The 22,075-nt window shown below is 43.4% G+C and overlaps 1 protein-coding gene across 2 annotated transcripts in view; it reads left to right on the top strand.

The window, feature by feature from the left end:
* Positions 1 to 9,972: 9,972 nt before the first annotated feature.
* Positions 9,973 to 22,075, top strand: part of SOBP (sine oculis binding protein homolog) — a 346,453-nt gene continuing 334,350 nt past the window's right edge. The window contains exons 1-2 of one of the 2 annotated variants that reach the window (XM_073576074.1): positions 9,973 to 10,437; positions 11,379 to 11,435. In XM_073576074.1, coding sequence (XP_073432175.1) covers positions 10,342 to 10,437; positions 11,379 to 11,435 — 153 coding nt within the window. In that variant the 5' untranslated portion in view covers positions 9,973 to 10,341. The remainder of the gene's footprint in view (positions 10,438 to 11,378; positions 11,436 to 22,075) is intronic. The other variant, XM_073576075.1, reaches the window with a different exon arrangement.

The raw sequence follows: 22,075 nt of genomic DNA, 5'->3' as shown, positions 1-22,075 counted from the left end.
AGTCAAAGGGGAATGACCTGTGTGGGAGAACATCGATATGGGAGGAAAAGTAGTTTGTAACCATAGTTGACAACTGCTGTCTCCTGTCACTTTCCATCGATGCAGTATTACCAGTTGTGTGAGCGGTATTTGAAAAATCAGTCCACAACATTGTCATGAAACCCCTGTCTCCAACGCCACTTCTGCTGTGTGCACCACGAACACCTCTGCCAAGCTGCCCCCGGCCCGTACGGCTCGTGTGAGAACCATCACCGCTGCTGTGTGCTGGGAATGCCTCAAGCAACCGATTTACCAGAGTTGCTTGTTTATTAGCCAATATTAGGTCAAGGTTCTCCTGTGGCATGATGTTTTGTAATTTGCCTTTATAGCGTGGATCCAGGATGCTGGCCAACCAGTAGTCGTCATCGTTCATCATTTTGGCAATGCGGGGGTCCCTTTTTAGGATCCGCAAGGCATAATCTGACATGTGGGCCAATGTTCCCGGTGTCAATGATGCACTGCGAGTGCTGGGTGGAGGAGCACTTTCTGGCAAATCCACATCCCTCCAGTCACGCACAAACCCTGTACCAGACCTTGCCACGCCAACATTTTCACTTGCCCCACGAGATGCATCCTCCTCCCCTAAGTAATCATCCCCATCATCCTCCTCCTCCTCCTCTTCTTCCTCCACCTCGTCCAGGAGAGGTCCCTGAGCAGACAATGGCTGAATGTCATCAAGGATTCCCTCCTCCTCTTCCTCCTCATCAACATTGGCTGCAGACGCCTGCTCCTTAAGGTGCGTCAAAGTTTGCATGAGCAGACGCATAAGTGGGATGCTCATGCTTAGGATGGCGTCGTCTGCGCTTACTAGCCGTGTGCATTCCTCAAAACACTGAAGGACTTTACAAAGGTCTTTCAGCTTCGACCACTGCACGCCTGTCAACTCCATGTCTGCTCTCAAAGTGCCTGGCCGTGTATCCTCCCACAAATGCATTATGGCCTGCCTCTGCTCGCACAGCCGCTCCACCATGTGCAGGGTGGAGTTCCACCTTGTTGCAATGTCGATAATGAGGCGGTGGTTGGGAAGGTGGAGCAATCGCTGCAGCTTCTGCATACGAACGGAGTGTACAGGCGACCGGCGGATGTGCGCACACAGTCTTCGCACCTTCTGGAGCAGGGCTGTTAACTCCGGATAATTTTTGAGGAAGCACTGCACCACCAGGTTCAAGGTGTGAGTCAAGCAAGGTATGTGTTTGAGTTTTGAAAGGGCTATGGCTACCACAAAATTACGGCCGTTATCACTAACTACCTTGCCTGCCTCAAGATGTACACTGCCCAGCCATGACTAAGTTTGTCGCTTCAAGTACTCGGCCAGCACCTCGGCGGTGTGTCTGTCGCCCAAACACATCATCTGCAACACAGCCTGCTGACGCTTTCCACTAGCTGCTCGATAGGGGGACACATCGTGTGCAACAGTGGCAGCTGCAGATGGAGTGCTCGTACGACTGCGCTCTGTGGACGAGCTTTCGCTTCTGGAGGAGGAGGAGGAGGGTCGAACGCCTACAGCCAACTGTTTCCTATACCGTGGGCTAGGCAGCACTGTCCCACCACCGCTGTCCCCTGTGGACCCTGCATCCACCACATTAACCCAGTGCGCAGTGATGGACACGTAACGGCCCTGGCCATGCCGACTGGACCATGCATCAGTTGTGAGGTGCACCTTTCCGCTCACTGACTGCTTGAGTGCATGGACAATGCGGTCTTTCACATGATGGTGGAGGGCTGGGTTGGCTTTGCGAGAGAAGAAGTGGTGACTGGGTAGGTCATAGCGTGGTACTGCATAGGCCATGAGTTCGCGGAAAGCTGTGCTTTCCACCAACCAAAAGGGCATCATCTCAAACGAGATAAGTTTGGCAATGTGGGCGTTCAAACCCAGTGTACGCGGATGAGAGACTGAGTACTTTCTTGACCTACTCATAGTGTCTGGGAGGGTGAGCTGGACTTGAGAGCTGCATATGGTGGAAGTAGCGGTGGACAGGGTGGACTGAGAGAGGGTTGATGATGGTGATGGAGTTGGTGTTCTTTCTGATGGCCTAGAATCAGTCTTTCGTTGATCTAACAGTGGGATTCCCTGACTGCTGTGGTCTTGCAACGACACCTCAACATTTGCTGCTGTGCTAACCGGTGGGCTTACAGAGGGGGAAACAATGTAGCGTTGCTGACTACCTTCGTTGTGATCAGTTGCACATGTGGCACTTGAGGTTTTGTGTTGTGTCCACGCTTGCAAGTGCATGCTGGTTAAATGTCTAAGCATGCAACTGGTATTCAAATTTTTCAGATTTTTCCCTCGGCTAAAGGTCTTTGCGCACTTCTTACAGATAACCTTGGCCTGATCATGAGGATTTTGTTCAAAAAAGTGCCACACTGCACTCTTCCTACTTTGGCAGACATTTTGCGGCCTAGCACGCTGTGATCTTTTGACCCTCTGGACAAGCTGTCCAGCAACTCGATGTCTGCTGTGGATGCTCCTCATCTGAGCTATTGGAAGCAGCACCCTCTTCCCCCAATGGATGCCAATCTGGGTCAACAACTGGGTCATCCATCACCTCCTCTTCTATGTCATGTGCACCTTTCTCTGTGTCACCGTGTATGGTGGTATAGTGTGCGGGAAGGGGCACCTGAGTCTCATCAGGGTCAAAATCTGGCTCTGTACACTGCGAGGACAATGTAGTGCTCTGAGTGAATGTACCAGCAGAATCATCCATCAGCGGCTGTGCATCAGTGCACTCCATGTCAGATTCATCTTGGCCTGGGTAATTCACCATTTCACTTGATAATCCAGGCATGGTATGTGAAAACAGCTTCATGGAGTAATCAGTAGTATGGCCTGCGTCATCCTTCAATCTTGGTTGGGGTGAAGGACACAAGGAAAGGTGTGGTTCATGAACATGAGCCTCCAATGACGACTCAGTGCTTTTACTTTTTACAACTGAAGAAGAGGAGGCGATAGAGCTGGAGGCTGAGTCAGCAATGTAAGACAAAACTTTTTCCTGATGCTCTGCCTTTAAAAGCGGTTTGCCAACTCCTAGAAAACTAAGCGTTCGAGGCCTTATGTAGCCAGACGATGACGCAGGGTCAGCACCTCCTGCATTCGGTCCTATTTTGCTCTTGCCACTACCATCAGATCCACCACCAACACCATCATTACCAGCTGCCAACCCCCCCGCCCAATTCCACGGCCTCTTCCACCAGCCTTCCTCATTTTTGGTAGAAATGTAGACAAAATCTAACAAACTATATAGTAATGTAAAACAAGGTACAAGGTGTCTATAGGACAGGGGAGATTTAGAATTTCTGCACACACTTGTGGACAGTGGACACTTTTGGATTGTGTGAGGCCCACTGATATCTGAGCGCTATGTGACAGGCTCGGTGGCACAGCTGCCTGTGACCAAAGTGACGAGAGGATAATGGAGATTTTGAATCTCTGCGCACACTTTTGGACACTGGACACTTGTGGATTGTGTGAGGCCCACTGATATCTGAGCGCTATGTGACACGCTCGATGGCACAGCTGCCTGTGACCAAAGTGACGAGAGGATAATGGAGATTTTGAATCTCTGCGCACACTTTTGGACACTGGACACTTGTGGATTGTGTGAGGCCCACTGATATCTGAGCGCTATGTGACACGCTCGATGGCACAGCTGCCTGTGACCAAAGTGACGAGAGGATAATGGAGATTTTGAATCTCTGCGCACACTTTTGGACACTGGACACTTGTGGATTGTGTGAGGCCCACTGATATCTGAGCGCTATGTGACATGCTCGATGGCACAGCTGCCTGTGACCAAAGTGACGAGAGGATAATGGAGATTTTGAATCTCTGCGCACACTTTTGGACACTGGACACTTGTGGATTGTGTGAGGCCCACTGATATCTGAGCGCTATGTGACACGCTCGATGGCACAGCTGCCTGTGACCAAAGTGACGAGAGGATAATGTAGATTTTGAATCTCTGCGCACACTTTTGGACACTGGACACTTGTGGATTGTGTGAGGCCCACTGATATCTGAGCGCTGTGTGACACGCTCGATGGCACAGCTGCCTGTGACCTAAGTGACGAGAGGATAATGTAGATTTTGAATCTCTGCGCACACTTTTGGACACTGGACACTTGTGGATTGTGTGAGGCCCACTGATATCTGAGCGCTATGTGACACGCTCGATGGCACAGCTGCCTGTGACCAAAGTGACGAGAAGATAATGGAGATTTTGAATCTCTGCGCACACTTTTGGACACTGGACACTTGTGGATTGTGTGAGGCCCACTGATATCTGAGCGCTATGTGACACGCTCGATGGCACAGCTGCCTGTGACCAAAGTGACGAGAGGATAATGGAGATTTTGAATCTCTGCGCACACTTTTGGACACTGGACACTTGTGGATTGTGTGAGGCCCACTGATATCTGAGCGCTATGTGACACGCTCGATGGCACAGCTGCCTGTGACCAAAGTGATGAGAGGATAATGGAGATTTTGAATCTCTGCGCACACTTTTGGACACTGGACACTTGTGGATTGTGTGAGGCCCACTGATATCTGAGCGCTATGTGACACGCTCGATGGCACAGCTGCCTGTGACCAAAGTGACGAGAGGATAATGGAGATTTTGAATCTCTGCGCACACTTTTGGACACTGGACACTTGTGGATTGTGTGAGGCCCACTGATATCTGAGCGCTATGTGACACGCTCGATGGCACAGCTGCCTGTGACCAAAGTGACGAGAGGATAATGGAGATTTTGAATCTCTGTGCACACTTTTGGACACTGGACACTTGTGGATTGTGTGAGGCCCACTGATATCTGAGCGCTATGTGACACGCTCGATGGCACAGCTGCCTGTGACCAAAGTGACAAGAGGATAATGGAGATCTTGAATCTCTGCGCACACTTTTGGACACTGGACACTTGTGGATTGTGTGAGGCCCACTGATATCTGAGCGCTATGTGACACGCTCGATGGCACAGCTGCCTGTGACCAAAGTGACGAGAGGATAATGGAGATTTTGAATCTCTGCGCACACTTTTGGACACTGGACACTTGTGGATTGTGTGAGGCCCACTGATATCTGAGCGCTATGTGACAGGCTCGATGGCACAGCTGTGACAAAAGTGACTAGAGGATAAGGGAGATTGGATTGCTTTTAAAAAAGCAGTTTGCGGAGCAGTGGGTAAACAGCAATGCCAGCGTGTCAGGAAGCCTTAAAAGGCAGCCCAACAACCAACACCACTGATACACCACAATATAGCCTCCCCTTGCACTGCACACACAGTGACTTGTGTGTTGTGCAGGCCAAATCGCTAGCAGCAGAAGCAGTTTTTTTGTCTTCTTCCCTGCCTAACGCTCTCCCTACAGAATCAGCAGCAACCTCTCCCTATACTAAGATCGGCAGAAGTAAGATGGCGGTCGGCGTGCACGCCCTTTTATACCCCCTGTGACGCCCACCAAAGCAAGCCAATCACTTGCATGCCCTTCTGAAAGATGGTGGTGACCTGTGCCTAGGTCATCACGTTGCCCACAGTGTCCGTGGATCCTGATTGGCTGAAAAAGAGCGCAAAACAAACTTTTGAAACGCGACTTTGGCGCGTAAGTCGACGACCTCGTGGCCGACCTCATCCTAGGGTCGGGTTTCGTTTCATGAAACCCGACTTTGCCAAAAGTCGGCGACTTTTGAATTTTTTCGACCCGTTTCGCTCAACTCTATTCATAACAATCATACTATATTGGAGATCACTTCTGGAACCTCATGATTTGTGTATGGGAAATTTGGTGACATATTGTGTTCACTGTAGGCTCAATTATATTGTGTTTGTTGGGAGGTACTGTGGGGGCATCTTACCGTGTTGGACGTATTGTGGCATCATCAAATTGTGTTGGATCACTGTACTGGTACCATGCTGTGTTGAAGGCACTGGGGCAGTATCATACTTTGTTGGGGGCACTGTGGAGTCATCATACTATGTATATAGGGGATAATGTGAGGGAAGATTATCAGGTGGTTTCATATTGTGTGGAAAGGGGGCATTTTTGTGGGTATCAAGCTATGGGGATCATGAAAGGGATATGAGAACAATAAGGGGCTTTATTTAGGGGCACAGTTACGGAATATTTTCTCCAATTCATGTGCCTCTCTCTTTAAATATTGAGAGGCATGTCCTTCTGTGTCTTAGCCTTTATGTAATTACCCTGCCTATTCCTCTGATTTTCTTTTCTTCTTATGGATAGAGGTCAGACTCTTATTATGGAACTCCATGATTTCTATGAATGCCCCATGATCATGGGTTGGATTATATTTGTAGTTCCATTACTTATTGAAATAGACAATATCAGCAGCTCGCCTCCTGCTTGATACATAGGAGCCTACAACAGGCATTGGTTTCTACACATTATACCAGACTTATTACATTATGTATTTATTATCATTAACATAAAATTAAATGTGTGTTTTTGTTTCTCTCTAATAATTAGTACATCATACTGCCTACATCTAGACACTGAATATACTGTAATTACTACACTCTGAGTTCCAGTGTTCATTGTAATAGACTACTGTGTTTTTTTCGTCACTTACAGTATTTAAATGGTTTTATAGAATAACACAAAATAATAGTGCTGCATTTAGATTTTTACATTTTCACAATTACTACTTTTATAGCTTAAAGCTGAGAAAACCTATTAAATATATCAGTTTAGCCTCTTGGCTAATTTGATGCTTCTCGGCAAAAGCTGCTGCTATAGTGACAGTGATATGGCCCCCTTCTCTTTTCGCCCCCTCCATCTCACTGCTCACTGGCTGGAACGAACATCACCCTGGACATTGCCTTATCATCCTCCTCATCAATGGCAGTGTGACCGAGGAGCTTGGTATGCTCATCACGTCTACTCATCACTCCCTCCTCTATATCCAGCTGTCACATTGAGCAAAGGAAGGCAGCTTGCCCTACTCTCATCTTGCTCCAATAGGTGACTCCAGCTTTTGTATCAGTCTGAGATTAACCAACATTAGGAAGTGGAGAAATGTCTTAAAGGATACGCCTGCAATATATGCAAACTGGCACACAATAGCAGATACCCAGAACACATAAGCTCAAGGAAAAGTTCAGCTATTTCCAGTCACGGTTTAATAGATAGTGTTTATATAGTCTACACCTTAAGACGTTTCTGTCTAAATTTTTCCTACCTATTATGTAAATTGTTGTCCATGCTCCTGGTGGACAATCTTATCACACTTCATATTGCAATTACATTTTTTTTAATTTCTATTTTTGATAGATATAAATTTATGTTTTGTGAGATACATTTCTTGCTCGTCTCCTTTTTTACATTTTCACCCCAGTAAATAGACGGATTGCTTAACCAAACTGTAAACGTATACCTTTTGCCTAAAGTATATATTGTTGCCCTTATTCCAGAAGTGGATGCCCATGAACCTATTTATCTTCGTTACTTCTCCCCATACCTAATGTTTTATAGATAGGAAGCTTTTTATTGGTAATCCTCTCTCTATGTAATACAGTTGCATTGTCTCACTTTATTATTTATTTTGTACACATTATGGAAGATGATGGCAAAATATAGGTGAATGAAATATACAGTGGGGAAAAAAAGTATTTAGTCAGTCAGCAATAGTGCAAGTTCCACCACTTTAAAAGATGAGAGGCGTCTGTAATTTACATCATAGGTAGACCTCAACTATGGGAGACAAACTGAGAAAAAAAAATCCAGAAAATCACATTGTCTGTTTTTTTTTCATTTTATTTGCATATTATGGTGGAAAATAAGTATTTGGTCAGAAACAAGCAATCAAGATTTCTGGCTCTCACAGACCTGTAACTTCTTCTTTAAGAGTCTCCTCTTTCCTTCACTCATTACCTGTAGTAATGGCACCTGTTTAAACTTGTTATCAGTCTAAAAAGACACCTGTGCACACCCTCAAACAGTCTGACTCCAAACTCCACTATGGTGAAGACCAAAGAGCTGTCAAAGGACACCAGAAACAAAATTGTAGCCCTGCACCAGGCTGGGAAGACTGAATCTGCAATAGCCAACCAGCTTGGAGTGAAGAAATCAACTGTGGGAGCAATAATTAGAAAATGGAAGACATACAAGACCACTGATAATCTCCCTCGATCTGGTGCTCCACGCAAAATCCCACCCCGTGGGGTCAGAATGATCACAAGAACGGTGAACAAAAATCCCAGAACCACGCGGGGGGACCTAGTGAATGAACTGCAGAGAGCTGGGACCAATGTAACAAGGCCTACCATAAGTAACACACTACGCCACCATGGACTCAGATCCTGCAGTGCCAGACGTGTCCCAATGCTTAAGCCTGTACATGTCCGGGCCCGTCTGAAGTTTGCTAGAGAGCATTTGGATGATCCAGAGGAGTTTTGGGAGAATGTCCTATGGTCTGATGAAACCAAACTGAAACTGTTTGGTAGAAACACAACTTGTCGTGTTTGGAGGAAAAAGAATACTGAGTTGCATCCATCAAACACCATACCTACTGTAAAGCATGGTGGTGGAAACATCATGCTTTGGGGCTGTTTCACTGCAAAGGGGCCAGGACGACTGATCCGGGTACATGAAAGAATGAATGGGGCCATGTATCGTGAGATTTTGAGTGCAAACCTCCTTCCATCAGCAAGGGCATTGAAGATGAAACGTGGCTGGGTCTTTCAACATGACAATGATCCAAAGCACACCGCCAGGGCAACGAAGGAGTGGCTTCGTAAGAAGCATTTCAAGGTCCTGGAGTGGCCTAGCCAGTCTCCAGATCTCAACCCTATAGAAAACCTTTGGAGGGAGTTGAAAGTCCGTGTTGCCAAGCGAAAAGCCAAAAACATCACTGCTCTAGAGGAAATCTGCATGGAGGAATGGGCCAACATACCAACAACAGTGTGTGGCAACCTTGTGAAGACTTACAGAAAACGTTTGACCTCTGTCATTGCAAACAAAGGATATATCACAAAGTATTGAGATGAAATTTTGTTTCTGACCAAATACTTATTTTCCATCATAATATGCAAATAAAATGAAAAAAAAACAGACAATGTGATTTTCTGGATTTTTTTTTCTCAGTTTGTCTCCCATAGTTGAGGTCTACCTATGATGTAAATTACAGACGCCTCTCATCTTTTTAAGTGGTGGATCTTGCACTATTGCTGACTGACTAAATACTTTTTTTCCCCACTGTATTTGCAAATATTTTAATCAAATTTTTTTTATATCTAGCCAGTTATAGTAGCTACAGAAAATGAACCGATTGTTTTGTTTGTTTCTATCAAAGCTAATGTTACTTTACTTAGAGGACGAAAGACAAAAAAACTAACAAAAATGAGCGTATATCCTACAGCAAGTAAATCAATAAAGTATAACAGTACATGTAAATAACCTGTGTCAATAACATAGGGTACTTAGTTTTTTGGGGGGTCTGATCTATGAAATGGCCACAGTGTGAACATGCGCTCACACTTTGCATGTATACCAGCTTATAGTCAAGCTCAGTTTTTTGGTTTTGGATGTAGCGATGGAATAAATGGCGCTATAATAATAATAAATAATAATAATAATAATAATAATAATAGCGAAAGCAAGTTATGAAGTGGAGCTACTTTATTTGAAGGCAGCATGTCATCACTGGACATAAAGGGTGCAACCTTAAAAACTTCCATAAGGACACGTTACAGTAGTACATGGAGAAACCACACTGTCTTGAAAACCTACTAATTTGTCATAAGGTATCGGCTACTTAGAACTTTAAATTTTTATCTTTGCTAGGAGCTCTTATGTAGTGTGAGACATAGCACCACTCCATCCATGCACATCAGCCAGATGTGTCTAGCACTACTTGGAGAGTAAGGGGGCAGAGGAGAAGATTTTGGCAGCTGGGAGCTCCTCCTTCACTCCCAGCTTGGGAGGTAGTATCCCCCTCTGCTGTTCCACACAAGGAGCTTTCTCTGTGTTTCTCTCCTCCCTCTCTTTCACGTACAGTCACAGAAACATACACACACAGAGAGACAGCACTACACACTCACACACACACCCACTCACACATACACAAAGCAACAAGCGCAAGCTTGAGAGGACTAATGCAGACAGAGGCAGAAGATGGCTGACCTGACAGCAGGGCACTCTCAGCCCAGCAGCCTGGCATCCCCAAGCCCTCCCTCCAAACACAATCCCTGACGTCTTTCACCTCTAGATAGCCACTCCACTTTCCTTCTCCACCATCCTACAAATACGCTTTCATACCCGCAGCCATTTCATCAGCGCAAAGTATCGAAAAAATGGCAGAAATGGAAAAAGAGGGGAGACCACCGGAAAATAAAAGAAGCAGGAAGCCTGCACACCCTGTGAAGAGAGAGATCAACGAGGAGATGAAGGTAAAGGGCTGCTGCTTTGTCAGGGTATCTTACCCATAATGTAGAGGTGCTTGTCATTTTGAGCAGAATGCATTGACTGCCTCTGCCCCGCCTCCCTCCTGGGTTCAAGACTCATTCACACACTCCAGTCTTGTCAGTTGACAGCCATCATTGTGTGTCACGAAGCTGACACTTTAAATGGACTGCATGGTGCTCTGTGCATTGCACTGCGTATGCTCCTACGGCCACCCAGCTCTAATGACTGCACACCTCACCTACACACCAGAGGAAATCCAGAATTCCCACTCTGAATGCCATGAAATCTTTGCTTTATTGACTTAAGAGTTAAAACATCTAAGAGTTTTCGTTACCTGCTTTTAGCTAAAGAGTGTGCTTTGTGTAGATGAAGCATGCCTCACATCTCAGCAGCTGTGTCTCCTAGAGTTAGGCATAATAAGCTCAATATTACTTATCCTTTTGAGTATTTTTTTTTGTTCTCTAATATATAAATGTGTTTCTTGTGTAAGACAAACCCCAGGGGAGCATGTTGTGTTCAGTAGTCCTGCACAACCATGGCCACCCAGATGTTCTGCAGAGGTTGCTTTCAATCTGGTCCTTCAGATGCTGCACTACAAAGAAAACCAAACCACTATAGAAATCTTCTTTTACCGCCATTGGGACCAAAAAGTACTCAAGTTTAAATATAGTTACTTTTCCTAAAGTAGGAGCTTCCTTTAGAAGAAATGTGCTGGTTTGGGGAGGCGGTGAACAGTATTGCAGTTTCTATTTTTCGCACACCGCTCTGATACTATAATAATTCGTCTCTCTGAGCCCACCTTTGCAGACCACGAGGCCCAGCTTCAACTTATAGACTTACGTATCTGTCTTACCTGATTGACAATCTATGTAACTTTCTGATGGCAAATTTCCATTCCAAATCAGTGATCCTTGGTGTTTTTCAGTTTTCAGGTTGCACATCGTCTAAAGTGGACAGGCATTTCTCCACATCAACTCAGAGGGTCTGTTTTATTTTTCTGAATACAAAACATAAACTATAATTGAAATGGTTAATTGCCTTAATGCACCCCCCCCTCTACCCCAACACCACCCACCCCTTACAGGGCTGCCTAAATCTATCACATTGTCATTGGCTGCTCAAAGCCATCGCTTAATGTGATCTATATGGATTGCAGCTTTTAACATAGGTTCTAGAATTACAAATTAGCTAATTTTAATCAAAACATGTGAAATGTTATCCTGGCTGGATATAAAGGCTGACTGTGCTGGATCCTCTGGGTTTGTTTTGTTTATTTTGGCTGCAGGCTCTCTCAGTGGTTTGGGAGATAGTTGTTCTTCATAGCAGATGTTTGTCTGAGCGAGTGGGGATGAAACAAAAACAACATTGTAAGGGGGAAAATTACACTATTTTAACTGATACTTTACTATTGAGGACTAAATCTTATAATGGATTTAGCCTTTCCTTCTACTTTACTGTTTCTTTTCATTGGGGTACTTCAACTTTTTAGTAGCCTTGGATGAGAAGTTTGACATTTTTTCGCTTTATTTGCAGCACTAATGGACAACATTTTTGGAGGGGGATTGTTAACCTGTTTAAGTGTTTGATTTTTTATTAAAATATTACTTTGTATCCAAAAGTGAAGTAGAGTATTTTCTACACATCTTACATTCTCCACCAAGGAATAATCACTAAAAGTGTTACTTAGCTTATTCTTACTCTTATCTATGTCTGGGAAAGCTGAGTGAGCATCAGTGTGGCTGCCATTACAAAGGGTATATCTAGAGTATGGACACCACTAAACAGAAAATGTGGAGGAATACAAGTATACAAAATGCATCATGTCGTAAGTAGGCAAATGTTGGATTCAGGATTCTGGAAAAGCTGTGTGACAACTTCAGTGGTAAAAGCTGCCATTTTGGTTGTCAACCAGATTTCCATCAAAGCAGATATTATTGTATTAAGAAATAGGTACGCAGCATATTATCTTATTGTTTAGGAGTAAATACTTTAAAGTTCATAACTTTTACAGTATATATATTATTTTTCACCCACTTGAGGCCGGGGTCAGACTTGCGAGAAACTCGGACGAGTCTCGCACGTCAATACCCGGCACTGCTGCCGGCACTCGGATCGGAACGTTCAGCTGCATGTATTTCTATGCAGCTGAACGCTCCGATCCAAGTGCCAGCGGCAGTGCTGGGTGTTGACGTGCGAGACTTGTCCGAGTTTCTCACAAGTCTGACCCCGGCCTTAGGCTAAAACTCCACAGCAAAATGAAGTTGCACATGAATCACACTCGCGATGAATTGTAAAGTGCTGCAGAATATGTTGGCGCTATAGAAGTAAAATTATTATTAGCGACAATTGTTGCCTATGGAGGAAAAACTGGAAAAAACCATGTAATTATCCCAAAAATTGCAGATTTTTTGTGATAGTTGCAAGGTGTCTTGAAACTTTTCTTCCCAGACCTGAACTTGTACTGGAATCACAATTTTAAAAATGATTCGCCCATGACATCATGTTGCAATGTAGCCCTCGCCTTGCTGTAAGAGGACCACAAGCAGGCTCATGTTTCACTTTTTCCTGGGTCCCTGAATACAGTAAACAAATAGTGGCAAAATGCTCAAATAAGTTTGATACAAAATGTCAAGTAGGACACAATGTGTTCTTGAGTCGTTTCATATCTGCAATATTCAAACAGCCTGGCTATGTTTTCCCTTCATCTGAGCAGCTTTCATCTGGACTAGTGTAAAATAAGCCCTGGTAAGTAATCACTGCAGAGCAGAAAGAAAGGAATGTATACAGCAATAGACGGTCTAAGCTGTAAAAACTGAAACATGAGCACTGGCCACAGATCGGGTATCAAGGCTTTAAGGTAGGGGAAATGAAAGAAATGAAGGAGAGGGAAACACGAGAGTGGGAATGGAAAAGTCAGCTTGGAAAGTAAAGGGGTAGGAGGAGGCCCTCCTCAGGGAAATTTGGCCCAGGGATTAGGGAATTTTATCATGGTGTACAGTGACCTACTCATGTTTCAAACCACATTGGATTGAATTGCCTCTCCCTGCTAACAGAAGAAAAAGAACTGGTGTGCACACTGATTCCCTGTCTACCTCCTCACAGTTATAAAAGGCTATTAGGTTTTTTTTTATTATTATTATTAAGCCTTATAGAGTCTTTCCAGCAGAGAATGAGTTAATTGGTAACTGTCAGTATGTCCAGACATTCTCATCCATATTATTGATACTGGTAAATAATATAGTGTAACTCTCAGCTTATGCAATTCAAGCTCCAAACTGCAGCTGCCCATGTTTTTTACAGAAGTAGCGGGAGTCCGGGAGGCTTTGTGAAGTAGTTCTAGTTCCTATTAGCTTGCACGAGTCTTCTGCCAGTAACTTTTCCTGGTGTAAGAAGTATACAGTGCGCTTCTTCTAATCTGTGAACTGTATTCACAGTTTTGAGGCTGTTTTTGCACTTGTTTAATAGACAAGAGCAGAAGTGGATCTTAAAGGGAACCTGTCAGCTGAATCATGCTGTCCAAACCACGGGCAGCGCGAATCGGAACCTGGCTCCTGTGTTACAAACGTTTCAGAGTAGAACATAGATGAAAGCGCAATTGTTGGTGGGTTGATAGTCCCCATTGGCTTATCCCTACTCTCTCAACTACACACATAAGGAGAGACTAGACCAGGGAAAAAGCTTGTGAGGACATACCTCTTGGACTAATCACCCCATCCATGGCTGTGCTTTCAACTCTGTAGTGTTTCAGAATAAAACATAGATGTTTGCAATTCAGAAGCCATTTTTAAATCATGCTGCTCGGGCAGCATGAATCTAATGACAGGTTCCCTTTAGGATCTTCTTCTGCTTTTAGCTATTAAAGCTCCATTCCAGTATTTTTTTCTTATTTCAGCGCTGGAGTGGTGCTGCTAATCTAAGTTCTTTCAACCTAGTCTTATAATTACCAACCGCTATCTTCAGCTGTTCCCGGTGCTGCTTCAGTACCACGGCACCATCTTGTGACCGAAACTTCTGACTAACTGGAAGTCAGAGGTAACAATCACAAGCTCTCAATGGTAGTCTATGAATTCCTTGTTCTGGCTCTCATAGACTTACATTGATTTGTGACTTCCAGCTCAATCAGCAAAGACTGGAGCGATCTGGCAGGTCACAAATTACTGGAGACTGACCTGAGCGGCACTAATAAAAGATACTGACTGCGGCTGGTAAGTATAAGAACAGGCTCAGGGAACTTAGATTAGTAGCACCACTCCGGTGCTGCAATAAAAGAATGCTGGAGTGGTGCTTTAAGCAAGAGCAAAATGAGCTTCAAAACTAAGAACATAGAACTGGAATGATAAATTATAATCAGTTTTGAAGGCGCGTTCTGTATATTTCTTATACCAGGAAAAGTTACTAACAGACGATGCATATCAGATGGAAGGTTGTCTTTGAAGTAAATTTGCACCCTTCTGTACAATTTTTCTATTTTCTGCTATGAAGAATTTCTGTAGTTATGGTGTGACCCTATGATATCAGTAACACACAGACTCTTTTGCTCTCATAAACTCGGCTTTATTCAAGGGAGTCAAGGTTGAGCCACTACAGTCGCACCTGTGTTTAGTAGAGCAAAACCAACAAGGGAAGCAGTGGTCAGAAGATAGGAAATTATACAGAATAGTACCTATTTACATTAAAGGGAAGCAAACTAGAAAGGAAAATGGTAAACTTCTGATTTTATTACCCCAACTCAATTTTTTAGCTGCCAAAAATCAAATGCCAAAATTGCACCAAATATAAACAGACTTAAAAGAGTATTATCACCTTCTAACATGATGGCATATCACTTAGACCCTCAGAATGAAGCGAGTGCTGTGCTGTAATAGCACTCTGTCTGATTCTTTTTTCTCTACACGTTAGTGGTTCTGGCAACTTGACTGAATAATAAAATACACTTGGCCCCAGAGGTCTACCCCCATGATGATAAAGCAAAGACATATCAGCACACATCTTTTCTATGTAAATCTGCTTCAAAATCCACCTGAAAACCCCTTAAAAAATGCTAAAAAAGAATGAACATATGCACTTTAATGTCAAAATGACTTGCTGTTCATATGTTGAGCTTTTTTTTAACTACTTCAGGCTTCAAAAGCGGTTACAAGAAGTGACCTGACCATTCTTCAGGCAGCTTATTGTTATTTATTATTCTTTACAGACATCATCATCTCCGTTCCCACCGGGGCTCATAATCTAAATACCCTATCGATGTGTCTTTGGAGTGTGGGAAGAAATTGTAAAACACCCGCACAAATACAGGGAGAACTCCTTGCAGATGTTGTCCTTGGTGGGATTTGAAACCAGGACCCCAGTACAAAAAAAATGCTAGCATCAAAGCCATCAGAAAAGGTGACAGCAAAGGTGCTACAGCAATAATGCTGCCAGCGTTATCCTGAAGCGTCGTCTGCTAAACTCAGTGGGCATGACAGCGTTTAAAGGACGTTGTGTGCACATACCCTTAGATGGCCTTAGAAATGTCAGTGTGTCTGCTACTGAACACTATTAGTGCTGAGTCCCAAATGACAAAATCAGTTCTAACGGAACACAGGAATTTACATTGGACAATTGAAGAATTAACTAGATTCATAAAATTAATTTAAGTCAATGCATGTTGATTGTGAGGATAGTACAGTATACTCAGATTAAGGGCTCATTCAGATGTCTGTGATTCTTCTTGAATGCAAAAAAAAATGCTTTGAGAGTCTGTGTTTAGGATTAGAGTTCACTCAGTGTCTTTTTACCGTCAAAGTTTCATGAGGTTTTCTTTTATGCAAAAAAAACTGAAGGAGAAGAAGCTTTAGAAACATATCGATCAGCCTGTAAAAAGCAGGCAGTACATGAATGGCATCTGTGTGTTGTCTGATTTTATCATAGACCCATAGACTTGAATTGGGAAGTTTCATCTACTGTGACTTGGATGAGTATTGGACATCTCTCTAGGATTATGTATGGGTTTTTTTTACTGGGGAATATTCTGATTAGACTTTGGCTTAATCATAGCTATTTTGTTGTGTGTTTTACCACCCTAAAGTGAACTTCAGATGAACACTGAACTTTGTGGAGCAGTCAAGTCCACAAATTTTGGACGTGACTGACGCCATGTGCTCATCCGCTTTACGGACTGGTCCAGGAGCTGCTTACTATTTCCATGCGCTATTCTGGTCCATTGTAGGGACCAAACTAACGAATGCTTCCTTTTCTTTGGATGATTGTGTGGGAAATCGCCCATGTGCACTGTTATATAGCTATCATTATCCTGTGTACAGAAACAGAACAAAAATATGTTCATGTCAATGTACCTCAAGTGTGAGAAACAAAATATGTTCATGTCAGTGTGAAAAAGTATATGTGCGCTCCCATATCCAGTTTGAAAAATTGCCTCTTTTCCATCTGACATGGCAGTTTCACTCTGATTAGACACTAACACTTGTTTCCTTTTCAGACTGATGGATATTATGTTTCATTAGCTTATCATTCGTGTAATGTACATGACAGTTGTAGCAAATATAAATGTGATACAATACAACGCTGTGTTCAAAAAGTGCATGACTCCGCATAGTTTCCTCATATTATATTTCAATTGGAGAATCATAAAAAATATGTTTACCTTACAGTGACCTTTTTCACATTTCTCCTCCTCAGCTATCTCATGCTGCCCCTGTTGCTTTCTTTTACTCCTAATAGCAGTCACATAATTGGGAGACATTTTTAACATGCATAGGTTGTTTTTTAAAAGTCGGTTTCTAAGATCTCACTGTAAAAGCAATCTGTACGTCTACTAGGTACAATATTTACTATTGGTTATTCTTCAAATGGTTATTCCTAAATTCACAAGGCAATCTTATAATAATGTACATGTACATACTTATTAAGTGGTGCCAATATAACTCAATTCTTTATCTGTTTTGCACATCACAACCCAAAGGATTACCTTCCAGACTGAAAGTGGAGATTTTCCTAAGGATGGAGCTGTAAACCAAGACTGAGGGGAGATGTTTGTTGCCTGCTGCTGAGAGATAATTGATGTGAAAATGCAGTTCTGTAGATGCATATGGCAAAGGATTATCTTCCACCATATGCATCAACATTTGACATCACTGATCCGTCAGCAACAGGCAACAAACATAGTTGTATACTATGGAGGAGGACAAACACAGGCAACAAACATAGCTTATGTCATTGTTGAGGAGTGCAGGAGAGTTGAGCTTTGTTTGAATCAGCTGAGGCTATGTGCACACGCTGCGGATAGGTCTGCGTATTTGTATCTGTGGAACCGCAGGTAAAATAACCTGCGGTTTTACCTGCGGATTGGCCTGCGGTTTATCACCTCTACAATGGAGGAGTGTTGTGAATTCACTTTCTGGCCTACCTCTGGTTACTAGTGAGGGTAGTGGAGCTGGTTATATTGACAGAGGGGTCACGAGTTCTCTTTCCGGGCTCCCTCTGGTGGTTACAGGAGGTAATGGAGCTGATCTAATTAACAGAGGCCTGCCACCTGATAATGAGGAGGATGATTGGACATCTGGAGTTTCTGATTGGATTTAAGACAGCCGACTCCCTCTATCCCTGCTGGTGAGTTTTTCCTGCCTCCTGAGGTCTTAGTTTCCAGCTCAAGCTATGTGTTCTTTGCTATTGTTCACATTTGATTTGGTTTTGTCTATTCAGTTTTGTGTGGTCAGCCAGCCCCGGCTGGGGCTGTGCTGAATTTCCATCCTTATGTTACTGCTTGTGCCAGTTTGTTTTTGTCCCTTATTAGATTGGCCCCTTTTTGATCTGCTTTCAGAATATGCCAGAGTGCTGATATAGTGGGCGAAGTCTAGTGACTTCAGTATTTTTCTATCAGACGTGTTGGACATTTTTTGCAGGGTTAATTGCATGATTGCAGACAGTGTCTTTCCTTTCCTGTCCTGTCTAGTTAGCGTGGGCCCCATCGTTTGCTCGGCCTGTTTTCCTGCCGGCGTTTGTGTTTTCGTCTTGCCTCACCGACAGTATATGTTTGCGGGCTGTCTATTCCTTTGGGGTCTGCTCTGGGGCAGTTTAGATTTCCCCTTTCTTGCTTTGGGTTTGTTTGGTTTTCCGGCTGTGTCGAGGTGTCTAGAATCATCGTAGGTGCGCTTCATGGCTACTGCTAGTTGTGTGGATAGGATCAGGGGTCTGCGGTCCACTTGGTTGCCAGCCTCTCTGGTTTTCTGTGGCTTGGCTTGGTCCTGCTTTCCTCCTCGGTGACCCCATCATAACAGAGAAGATGGTAAACCGTAGCAGAATCCGCAGAAAAGAAGTGACATGTCATTTCTTTCTGCGGATTCAAAACCGCAGCTTTTCCACAGTTAAAAATCTGCAGCATGTGCACAGCAGGTTGTAAATCACATAGATTTACATGCTACTGTACACTGTCTGCAGAACTGCTGCAGATCCGCTGCGGCCAAAACCGCAGCGGATCCGCAGCAAAAACCGCAGCGTGTGCACATAGCCTGAGAATGTAAAACCACTCTCCTGCTACACTGATTGAGATGGCAGAAGATAAAATCGTTCAGGCAGGGTACTGTATAGGAGCAGAGATTTCACAGAAGCATAAGTTGAATTATACACTTAGATTAACTTAATGATAGCTCACAGAGGTAGGGCTTGTCAGAAGTAGACAGAGGAGGGATAGGTCTGCAACATTGATGAGAAGCAAGTACTGCTCGGAAACGTAGTTTTATAAGATAAGAATAGGACCCATTCATCTATTTGAAGATATAAAGGGGCATGTAGAGATGAAAATTTCATAAAGAAAAAAATATTTATGTAGTGCTTGGTCTTCATATTTATAATTAGTACGCATTTGCTGTGCTTTCTAAAAAAAATCAAGTGATTCTGTGAACAACCCTTTAGATTTGATAATATAGAAAAATTGTTGGCTGTATTTAATAGAAATAAACATATTTAATTTGTCCTATGCATTATAATGCCAGATCTCCATCCCATACCCCTGAAAAAAAAGGATTGTATTGCTGATTAAGCCTGAGGCTTCATGGCGACCTTAGCCATGATATAGGTCACATGGCCAAAGTTTGGCCTGTATCACTGCTACATTTCAGCATAATGTAAATGAAAAGGGTCGCACTTTGCAACCAGCCAGGTACTGCAATCAAAAATCCCACCAGTTCTGACTTTTTTGACTTGGTTGTTGTGGTCGCGCTTCCTAGTGAGTCTCAATGCTACCACATTATATTGCTTTGCTGCAATGGCATAGAACGATTTTTGACCGTACGACCTGAGGCCAAAGTCACTGGGTAGCGCCAACCTTAATCTTTACGTATATAAAGATTTGACATCATATGGTGAAATGCACTGAACACACAATACTTTAAAATCAGTAAATGTAAGCCATTACTTGTCCCATTGTATCATATGTACAAAATTCCATTAACCAGATTTTTAATGGGGTATTCTCATCTTTTATATTTATGGCCACGGGATATAGCATATATATGATCAATTCGGATCTGGCTACCGGGATCCACATTTATCTCTAAAATTGGTTCCTGAAATGCAGAGGAGAAGCTCTCCCTATACTCTTCTATGGGAGCTTCAAAAATAGCTAAGCAAATAGGGGTCATAACAAAAAAGCACCCTCTCCGTACAGTACCTTTCCCGGTAACTCTCTGTGTAAAGATCTGCAACACCCGGGCAGGAGGGCATTGGACTGTATATTAATGATTGATTCAGTTCCCACAGGTCTGACCCCAATCAATGATGAAGCTATGCCATTTGTCATAACATCATCTTGCCAGACTATTTTATAAATGGTACACGTGGTTCTGGTGATGTTTTTGGTGCAGTTTTCATTGCTTTTTGATCCAAAGCAAATAATTCTTTCTAAAAAATGGGACAAATATAAAACAAGCGCTTATACCTGTTTCTGCTTGATTTATCTTTGTCTAAAAAAACTGGATCAGATGATGCCTGGATGATTCTCCTGTAGCTTTGCTTCATTAAAGAGAGAACATCCTTACAATAAGAGCTATGAACGCAAAATCAGGAGTTTGAGACAGAAAACTGTCATTTGCTGTGTCTGTCAAATGTAACTGATGGCATATGTACAGTATGTGTAGTAAATCAGCAAGACATGAACACGGCACCCTATTCATAAAATATGAGATTATTTATCAACACTGTGCTCCCGCTGAAGGCGCTCGTACCATTGGCTGTAAGACATATTGAGCCCACTGGAGTGGATTAATTCAATAGACACAGCTCTCATAGCCTGGGAAATGCTCTGGGCAATTTCATTTGCAGCTTAAAGATAATGGGGGCTACGGTTCAGAAATGGTGGTCTTCTCACTACAGGACGGCAAATTAGGGCACGGATTTACATACTACAAGCCTGATTATAGGAGCGGGTCTAGGGAACAATATGTTCTTTTCCAGCTTGTACATCAGTCAGAGATGATGAGAAGGCGCTAAAGGCTGGTAGCCGGAGATTCTGACTTGCGGAAACTCTTATTAAAAAAAATAATATGAGATAGGGCTCATTTCTTGATGTTTATAGCATTCTATTGCTGTCCTATGAATTTCTGCTTTGTGCTTGTGAATCGCTGTAGGTTAGCATCCGTCGTAATGATATGTCACTGTTGTTTCCGTCATTTTGGCTGCAGAAAATGTTGATAGAATGTAGAACAGCAGTTAAGGAGCGTTCATCTGGTATCACAGTGTATTATTATCCTGGGCATTCAATCCTAGACACCTAGACATGTAAGATAACTGATAAAAGACAAACGGAGAAGGTTGTACAAGATGTAAATACAATGTTCAGAAACAACGTTGATTTTATTCATTTTTTTATTGAGTTGCCCCAATTCCTCATTAATTATGTTTATGCTGAAATCTCTGTGTAATAGTTTATGTAAATTGACTCAGAATATCACGAGATGTATGTATGCATGAGATGACCAGCTATGATTTTGTGATAATCTGCCATGAGAGGTCAATGCTATGTTTCTCAGTGTGTAGCAACCCGGTGGTTGGGTCAAGAACTGCAGTCTCTCAAGGGTTTTGTTAGCATGTTGTGATATTGGACACGAAAAGGTATTTATAGAAATACTAGATGGTGGCCCGATTCTAACGCATCAGGTATTCTAGAATATGTATGTAGCGGTCACTGGTGAGAAGTCAAACAGTCAGATCCCACCAGTGACGCAGCAACGATATGGAACGATACGATGATCGTTGGGACCCTGTCTCTCAGACCTGTAGTATTGAAGTCGTTCGTCGCTGTCCCTATCAAACACACCGATGCATGCTGGACAGCGGGAGACCGACGTTCAAAAGATGGTCCAGGACGATCCACCACAATCGGCGATCTCACAGCGGGGGGCTTGGTCGCTGCTGCGTGTCACACTGAGCGAGATCGCTAGTGCCGGTCGGGATACTTCCGCAGCCGGGAGATGCTGTGGCTTGCGTCGCTCGAATTATGTGCCAATTCGCGGCCGGACTGTGCCTGTTGCTGATTGGTCGTACCCGGCTGGCTGCGACCAATCAGCGACGCGGGATTTCCTTTACAAACAGACAGACAGACAGAATTAGATGATTATATAGTAGATA

The sequence above is a fragment of the Dendrobates tinctorius genome, unplaced genomic scaffold, assembly GCF_039654945.1.
Source record: "Dendrobates tinctorius isolate UK_male_01 unplaced genomic scaffold, ASM3965494v1 ptg000046l, whole genome shotgun sequence".
Taxonomy (NCBI): Eukaryota; Metazoa; Chordata; class Amphibia; order Anura; family Dendrobatidae; genus Dendrobates; species Dendrobates tinctorius.
Note: the sequence above shows the minus strand (reverse complement) of the source record. Positions and strands in the feature narration are given on the sequence as shown.